At 48.6% G+C, this 9,208-nt stretch overlaps 1 protein-coding gene across 1 annotated transcript; it reads left to right on the forward strand.

The window, feature by feature from the left end:
- The first annotated feature begins 1,671 nt into the window (after nucleotides 1–1,671).
- LOC143361984 (uncharacterized) lies at nucleotides 1,672–6,782 on the forward strand. The gene is made up of 3 exons (XM_076801746.1): nucleotides 1,672–2,499; nucleotides 5,614–5,830; nucleotides 6,078–6,782. Exons 1-3 carry the CDS (start codon nucleotides 2,013–2,015, stop codon nucleotides 6,400–6,402), a joined length of 1,029 nt encoding a protein of 342 aa, XP_076657861.1. The 5' UTR covers nucleotides 1,672–2,012; the 3' UTR covers nucleotides 6,403–6,782.
- The last annotated feature ends 2,426 nt before the right edge of the window (nucleotides 6,783–9,208 follow it).

Below are 9,208 nucleotides of genomic sequence, written 5' to 3' on the forward strand. Positions count from 1 at the left end.
GGATAATAGTCGCTGTTCGATTGGCTCGCGGGGGAGGGGAGTGGAGCTGAAAAGTTTTCGTCGAGACTGTACCTCGAAACCGTAGGCATCGTTCAGGAAGAAGATTGTTGGGGTAATTATTCGATTCCTCATTACTATCCCTTTCTAATTACTGCTTTCTCCAGCACTCCTCCTGGATACGACTTATTTCAGAGTCCTCGGGGAGTGAAAATTTAGGGGTGCGACGGACTTCATAAACTGCCTTCTACTAAATTGTTTTAATAGCTTGTGAACAAGATACGTTACATTTAATGCAACCTTCGAACAAGGTAGACGAGCAGTGAAACAAATGTTGTCAACAAACGTGTTGCGTTGCGGTTACTTTAGTTGCAATTTCTGCTGCAGTTTTGCTTCGAATCTAGACTTTGTCTAGAACTGTTTCCACCAACGAACAATATCACCAGCCTCTTAACGAACAATCTAAAATCATTCCTGTGCAATTACATCGATTGACCAGCTTTCAGAGGTCTGAAAAAGCAAAGGGACGTAATCCAAGGAACTCTTCCACCCTTGGGAGAATCGCGTGAACCCTTCCAGTCCCGAAACCCTATCAGAATTTGCTCGCGAGCAAATACTTGATCGAAGTAGCACACCCTCGAGAGAACGGCTTGTCACACGCGATACCTGAAAGACGTCTTGTTGCTCCTTCGCCGACGGCAACCCCTCCGCGCGCTCCCGACGACCCTGAAAAAAATCCGCCGAAAGATCCCACTCCGCGGAACCGTCGGCCGTCATCCCGACGAGCTGAAGGCTTCGTAGAACCGTCGATTGGCTCGGTCGGAAAAGCGGTGTCGCGGGAATAGACGTCGATTGGTCGTAGGGCGAGGCTTGCGTCCTGACGGGAGCGTCGCCGGGCGTCGCGCCTCCAACCTGAATCTCACGTGGAAGCTCCACCTACGCCGCGGCCCGCGAAACTCGAATTCTTCGATGACAAACGTCTCTCGACCAAAATCTTCAACTTTCGAGGAAACCCTCCTTCCTCTCAAAATCTCGATTCGAGAAGCAGAAAAGAGGTGAGAAACACAGGGGACGAAATGAAAAACCGTACGTTATGCTAACGTGGAAGATAGACAGACACATTGCAATTAGGAAATTGTCGTGTAGACACGTTTTACTCCAATACAAAATTACTTAAAATTCGTCGGGGGTGTTCCACAACATACCGCGCAATCTCTTGCTAAGAAATAGAATTTTTTGTACTGTTGGTTAACGATGGTCAGGTCAAAATGAAAGAGAGAATGATCAGGCTGGTTCATTGAAGGTTTCTCGTCTCGGTAGACGAAGCGAGAGGGTCGAAGGGGCGAGCGAAGAGGCTCGTAAAAAGCGTGTGTCGCGTGGTGGAGGAAGACCGTGACAGGGAGGGATGATTGGTGGGGGTGTTCGGTATAGTAGGGGAAGATAGTGAGTGCGTGGGATGGGGGTGGGGGCGAAGGAAGCCCCGGTTCAAGTGGCCCGCGGACTAATTCGAAAAATAAGTCGTCCGCGCGCGCGACAAGCACACTTGACCGAAGCACACTCGTCGCGGAAGGGTGTGCGAACCTCTCTCTCGAGTGCTCGCGGATACGACAATTAATAAATACGTCGGCGAACGGAGGAGCCGGTGTACACACACTCTCCCTCGCTCTCTCTATCTCTCTCTCTCTCCCTCGTGATTCTGCCGGGCAGATTACGCGGACGCGGAAGTTTCAGACGCGAGTCAGTCGCGCGGTGGCTTCGACAGAACGTGGTGGTTCGCTAGGCCGCGAGTCCTAAACTGTTTCCTCCCTCGTGCTCAAGGATTAAACGGGAAAGTCTAATGAAACAGTGATCGAAAGAGTTCCTAAGGATGTTGCTGAGAAACCGCGGCTGTCCACCGTTGCGGAGGATATACCCCGGCTGCTGAAACAATGGAGGGCTCGGTGCTCGAGCTGTGAAACCTCGAAAGTGATTTAGAGACTGTGCCGCAACCGTACGAGAAAGAATTTCTAGAAGACATGTCGAGCAGAGAGGAGACCATGGACGACGACAAGCGCAGCGAGGCCTCGCCGAGACCCTCTCAGCTGACCCCCTTCAGCATCGCGGACATCCTCAGCAGGAGAACCTCCTGCTCCAGCCACGAGCCACGATCCCCCGACCTGGAGGACGCGCAACCTCCCTTCGCGAAGAAACACAGGGAGTACGAGTGCTTGGAGAACGAGCACAGAGAAGGACACTCCGATCAGGATCAGAGCCAGCTGGCGAGATTCTCCAGGCTACCCTCGCCTGATTTATCCGTGGCCAGGGAGCTGGACATCCTCACGAGGAACCTCGTCCACGCGAACATCTCCAACTTCGGCAGCATCCCCCACCTGGCACAAGGCACCTTCAAGCACCTTGAGACCCTGGGCAACATGGCCGCTTATCAGCCGGTGAAGGACACGAGGGAACCTTCTCAGAGGCAACAGGACGAGGCGCTCGACATGAGCAAGAACAAATACCTGGGTGAGCGACTTACTTCTAACACGTCCAGCATGTTCTGAAGCGTAATAGTTATAGCGATTTTCAGGCGACACTAAAAATTATTTTACCAGAATTCGGAACAATTCTTGCCACTTATTTCTATTTAGTAAACTTGCTAAAAAGTTCGGTGCAGAGTGAAACACTCGATTCGATTGTCGTCGGATAACTTTCTTTCGGAGTGCAAATTGCATCGGCGAGCAGATCACAATTCCTTATCGGGAGAGAGAAAGAATCCTCCTTTCCGCGATATCTTCTCGATTACCGGCGGCGAGATGACGTTACAGCGGTCACGATTAGATCAAGGCTAGCAGATAACGATCCATTATTGCTTAGAGCGAAGACGTTCTCGAGGGAAGAAGGCAGGTGAAGTGTTTACCGTGGCAAGATTGTTTAGCTTCTTATCGCGTCGACAATGAGCAATAATTCGCCACTCGTACGTGACAATCTACCACTTAGTTGAATTTTTCTCGTATCGTGGAACTAGTCGATTATGGTGCTACTATTCTCGGACGATGAGTAACGTCTAGTTTGCATCTTCAACTCTTTTGCACGCTGCTCAGGAAATTTTCGGATACTTTAGGAGATTCTAGCTCGATCAAAGAATGATGTTAGAACCAGATCGTGACATCGGAAAATTCAGAGGAGCTAATGGAAGGTGGATTAACGAAAACTCGACGAGGTTAGGCGAGTGACCAGGCCACTTAGGTAGCCTCTGCCGGTCGAGACAGCCTCCCTTCTCGGAGATCGTGTGTCTGCCACGAGGATGTACGCTTAAGAGATCATTTAGCCCCGGTATCCCTGTAACAGGCGAGCTTTTCAAGGGTTTTTTTTCCAGTTAACCCGAGCGCAGATAACGTGATCGAATGTAATTTTAGTAGCATAAGTGGTGCTCGACCCGGCAGACGTCACAAGTGGCCGGCACTCTACTTCTTGCACTTGTCCGATCCCCGGGGCCACACTGTTGCGCACTGTCTCGAGCCGGCCGAGGATCCACGGATCGGAAGCAAAAACAGATTTGGATCAAGGTTGCGCCCGGCGACCGATTCCGTGGAATCGCTTTTTTTTCCCTCGGTCGGTTCGGGCTCGATCGATTCGCGACGGTCGCCGGGAAGTTCACGGTTAAAAGCCGGGACGCATAAACAAACCGGTCAAATTAATTTTGGGAATTTCTTTCCGACGATGACCCAACGATACCCTCTACAACTTTTAGTGTATTCACGTACTTTGTCGCGTTCGCGGTCGCAATCTTGCAATTCATTTAAATATACTCGTCCTGATGCGCGAGAGGGTTCAAGCGAACCCGCAATTAACGCTCCCCAGAGGCTTCAATTGTTTCCTCGGCGATTCTTCGGTTTCTTTTTCACGACGCGGGGGTGGATAGACACGAGCACGAGCTGGCACCGTTTCAAGAATCGTTCGCCGAACTACGAACCCCCTTTGCCAGTTCAGAATATCACTTAATACGGTAATGGACAGCGGTAATCAAGGCTCCGCTAGAACCCCGATGTTTCCTGTTGCCATTAATCTTCGGTCACTTACACTTCATACTTCGATTTTCGAACCTAGCGTCTTCTAATGCTATCGGTGGCATCGACGAGTTCCTTTTAATCAATTCGCCTCGGTGTTAACGAACGGATTAAAAATTCTCTGTCACTATAAATTCGGCAGAATTTTTCTATTACACCGGTGTTGTCAATGGATGCGTGTACCCTGGGATTATTATACTTTCCTGGAGCAGAGGGTTGAACGAGGAGCCGGGCTCGACTACCCCCAGCAACGATAATATTTCATTCGTTTGGTTCGGCCAGTGGTTAAGGCCCATATCAATTTATTTGAGAATCGAGGAGGCTTCAGAAGGTACGAAGGGTCATCTCGGTGTAATCGGAGTGAGAGCAAACGGCACTTGCTCCTCTCGAACACTCTCGATGTAGGACGCGTAGGTTGTTTGACGAGCGTCAGAGGAGGGACGCATTAGCCCGACGGGATGGCATGGAGTTGACGTCGAAAGTGATCAAATATAGATCTCTCTAAATGCTTCGAGTCCCCCCATCGGCCGCTGCCGATAAACATTGACGCAGGATCACGGACGAAATAATTATGATCTCAGCCGAGGAGATCTCTGAAACTCGCCTTTTCTTTTTCTCGCGGCTCGACTCATCTACTCCCACTGTAAACTCGGGGGTAGCTCCTAAATCTAAAGAAAAAAGAAACATCACAGCAATTTCTGACGCTATTCGCGTTGGCCCTGACGTAGTTTCGGGTTCAATTATCAATTTGGAAAGTACATAGCTCTAAAATTAATCGAGTCAAGACCGATCTCGGCACAATTGAATATTAGAATCCTCCAAGCTTTGATTTGGTCCCTCAGATGCAATCGCTGAAAAATAGGAAGCTGAGAGCATTCCCAGGCGACGATACCGAGCCCGATGCATGATCCAATTGATTCCCAGACGTCGGAGAAGGGGAGACGAGACAAAGTCGCAGACACGGGGTTTGCAAGTAGAATTTTAGGACGGATGGGAGCGCGATTGCACTCCGGTGCGACCGGTTAAACTTAGAGAGGAGAATTACCGTGGAACAGGAGCGTAAACATGTCGGAGTAGCGAGTGCACGTGTTAATGTTTGAACGAGACATCAAACGCAGCCGGAACTCTCTTTCTCTCTGGCTCTCTCACACTCTCTCTCCGTCTCTCTTGAAGCGTTTGCCGCTTCTATGGCTGTCCGAGGATGGTTGCTCGCTCGTTGGTCCACCTCCGGCAGCATCCCTCTCCCTCGATGCCAGCCTAAAACGTTTGATTTACGGTCGCGGTAGATCATCGGCTCCCGATCCGCCCGTTTGTTTGCTCGGGAATTTCGAAAACCACGATCTTTGGCTCCTCTTCGCGACTACGCTACCGAGCGGACGCTTCTAACTACGCTATCAGCCAATTTGTAAACCGATTTCGGCTTCTGGCCGCTGGAATTCGAAAAGAACACGAACCGCGTCGAGGGTAATTGCTAGCTCAAGACACGCAGACATAGTTCCTAGATCTACGCATCACGTGGGTTATGGGGTTTCGTGCACTGATTTTCGGTGGATTTTCATGGGATTTCCAGAGGACACGGAGGAGGACATGTACGAGGCACAGAGTCACGGGCAAAACCTCCAAAGCAGAAAGAAACGCAGCAGGGCCGCGTTCTCCCACGCCCAGGTTTACGAGCTCGAGAGAAGATTCGCCGCGCAGAAATATTTGTCGGGCCCGGAAAGGGCAGATCTTGCCCGCGGATTGAAGCTGACGGAGACTCAAGTCAAGATCTGGTTCCAAAATAGACGGTAAGCCGTGCGACAGATCTCTAAATGCCAAAGCCGGTCGCTCTTCGAACAGTTTTGATATCAGGGGGTCGAATATTATAGTCTGGCATGTGTTTTTGAGAATGCTCGATAGATGGGAGAGACATTTTTGTGAAGATCAGAACGAGAGACTGGTGGGAAATAAATTTAAGGGAACGGGAGCGGCGTTTAGCGTTTCGGGGACGATTAGCAGGATAAATTGTACTAATCGGAGGGGTGTCGGTTGCAGATACAAGACCAAGAGGCGACAGCAGCAGGAGCTGGGCGCGCTGGTTAATTCCGGAAACGCGAGGCGCGTGGCGGTGCGCGTCCTCGTGCACCCGGACGAGCATTTGAGGGGATTGCCACTTCGTGGTTCCGGGCAACTTCCCGGGCAAATGTCGGGCCCGCAAATTCATCCGGCGAACAAAGCGCTCGGCGGTTTCCCGTACTACTGCCTCCCCTATCATCCCCTGCTCTGTCCTCCCCTTCACTCCGCTCATATTCAGGTGCAAAACACTATCGCGCCGGACCTCGATCCCAGCCAGCTCTCGAAAATCACCGACGAGAAGTGAACCGGTGACATTTTACCGGATTTCGGGGATCGACCGGGGTTCGTTCTCTTCCCTTGTACCGCCGTCGAAACACCAGCTCGACGATCGATATTCGTCCTGTTCGAGGCACGCACCTGTGTCCTCTATTCTTTCTGTTTCGATCCGGTCGCGTTAACCTAGTCCAATTAACGGCGTTTCTCCCTTCGTTGTAGTCACACTGTCCGACAAATTTTCGCTATCGTCCTTACGTTTCGGTAACCAAATGCGACGGTATACTTTTTCGTAACCTGATACACGGTCGAGTATCTTTTAAAAAATGTTTTAGCAGAGCAAGACGTCGTCACAATTCATTACCGTCGAACATATCAAAACCCATAAGCATCCGTTGGTTATAGAAACGTAACGTTCGCGTTGAACACTGTTATCCTGGACGAGGATATTATTATTTGTTACCAGGCTTCGAGATTGTTTTAGACGCCATTTTGTTGGGCGCACACTGGCAATTCGTTGTCTCTTTTGTATCGGTTAATTGAGCTACGGTAAAGGATTGATCGCGGGACCGAGCATTGTCAGTGCGCACTTGGCCCGAGGCATCGACTGCTGGAAATTTATTGGAATATTTATGGATAGATTGTCTTCGTTTTTAAAGAGAATTGTTTAAAAATCGCGTTAGTTGTTCGTGTACGCTAGTCGATTCGCACAACCGCTCTACACCGTTCCTTCGCAGTCGCCGAAAATTCAAAAACGATTAACGTATCGATAAGCTCTCGAAGTTACATCTTTTATATTAACAAGCCCGACTCCTATCCGCATAGCAACCGCGACCTTCTATTGGCACTAGAACTACGAAGGCCATTGATAATACGAGGATTTGGGAGTATTTCAGATTGTAAAGATGCATTCTTGGGAAATTATTCACGTTTCTTTAGATATATGTTTTGATAAAACTCGCAATGTAAAAATAGTCAGAGTGCTCCGTGGATCTAGCGTTAATGGTCTTTGATCGCGATCGCGCGCAGCCACTTGAAAATAACGACTTGAAGAGCACGGTTTCCGATTATTCGACGTAGCGCCATTAACTATGAAGTTACCTATAAACATTATCGTAATCTAGGAAGAGGATCGTGTAAATTAGCGTGTAAATAACTGTATAAAATGTAATCTGAGAGTCGAGCGGCATCGGTGGACGAAGTATTTATTTATTCTCGGTTCTGGAGTCGCGTGAAATCATCAAAATCTTGTTTCGACACTGTTCCTCCAAAGCTCTGAATCCACTAGTATCGTTCCCGATAATTTAGACTACATACTCGAGTGGAAAATATTTTATTTGCGTCTCCTTTCGATGAATTTTGTATTCCGTCGAGGATTAAAACCGAAACGACGTCAACCAAATCCACGTGCAATAAAAAACCAAAGAACACCGATGCCAAACTATGATTAAGCGTTACCACACTTTTATTATAAGCGAGCGCCGAAAACACCATTGTTCCCGCGCACCTATGTGATGATACAGATCTATTCGAAATATATCAAGTGGTTCATTGAGAAAGCAAACGGAATAAAACCGAGAGAAAAAAGGAGAAAGAACACGAACGTCTTACTTTTTACCCCTCTTAACGAACAGTCTGCGTCACGGCCACGGGGGACCGTAAAAACTTGACATGCCTGACCCGGGACATCTTCTCGAACAAGTATCTCCTTTTTTACGGCGTGCTTCTGAACGCCGTCATTTGTGCGACGAAAAATTACGTCCCTCCGAACGGCTGACAAACTTTCCAATTATCCCAAGAATCATTTCATTCGCTGTTACCGATTCCCTAAAAAGGAACACACTCTCCAATTATCCGAAGAATTCGTTTACTCAATTCAAGAATAATTAAATTATTTCGTCGCTTGCAGAGTTTCTGGGTGACGTGGTTTGTTGGAAGACTCGAAACTATTTTCAACCCCTGAGTACGAACCGTTTGCAAATAAGAGAATATACGTGTCAAATCGCGGGTTTGTTTGCTTATCAGTTGCTAAAGAGGTAAGTCGATTCGAGAGACTCTAAACGATTCGATACCGTGTCGAAAGTGCACGGGAAGCGTCCGTCGAGCGTTGCGATCGGTGAATCGACGTTCCATCAGTCACGATGGAACCGAGCTTTCCCATAAGGGTTTTAATAGCTCCGTCTGGGTGGGCCCGACAGACATCAGATCTGTTTATTCAGACGCGGAGACGAGCAGACTTAACCGACGGACGGAGGAAAAAAGGCTAGATCTGACACTCATCTGTTATAAACAAAGGAGTTACATTATCCTCGACGAAAGGGTCTTTGCGCCTCCATCGGGCCGATCTGCATAAAAAACAGGGCGAAGCTCAAAAGGACGCCGGCGCTTTTTCGCCGTTGACTCTTGTTGCCGAGTTTTAGGCACCCTCACGGACGGAATGCGCTCTTACTTTCGAGATTTTACTGCTACTCCTGGCCACGGTGGAAGAAAAAAATTATTTTTATAGATCTGCTTGTAATAAAACGCGCCTGGCTTCGGACAACCCTCGTTCAGTTTTTTTTTTTTTTTTTCGAACGCCGTCGTGGAATGATACTTTGCTGCAAGTGCGTCGGTGTTTGTTCTGAAATCATTTTTCACTCAAGATAATTTCTGATGAATGTAATATTTGATATTAGATAGAATAGGTGTCGTGTTTGAAGCAACGGCGGAAGAGCAGAGAATATCTGGAAGGAAAACAGGCGTAAGAACATTGTAGTTGTCTTTGAGCCAGCGTTTCCCGCCATTGCCGCGCGGTATTGTTATTCCTGCAATGAAAAGTTAAAAACAGATCCGGCCAG

This window comes from Halictus rubicundus, chromosome 16, assembly GCF_050948215.1.
Source record: "Halictus rubicundus isolate RS-2024b chromosome 16, iyHalRubi1_principal, whole genome shotgun sequence".
In the NCBI taxonomy this organism is placed as follows: domain Eukaryota; kingdom Metazoa; phylum Arthropoda; class Insecta; order Hymenoptera; family Halictidae; genus Halictus; species Halictus rubicundus.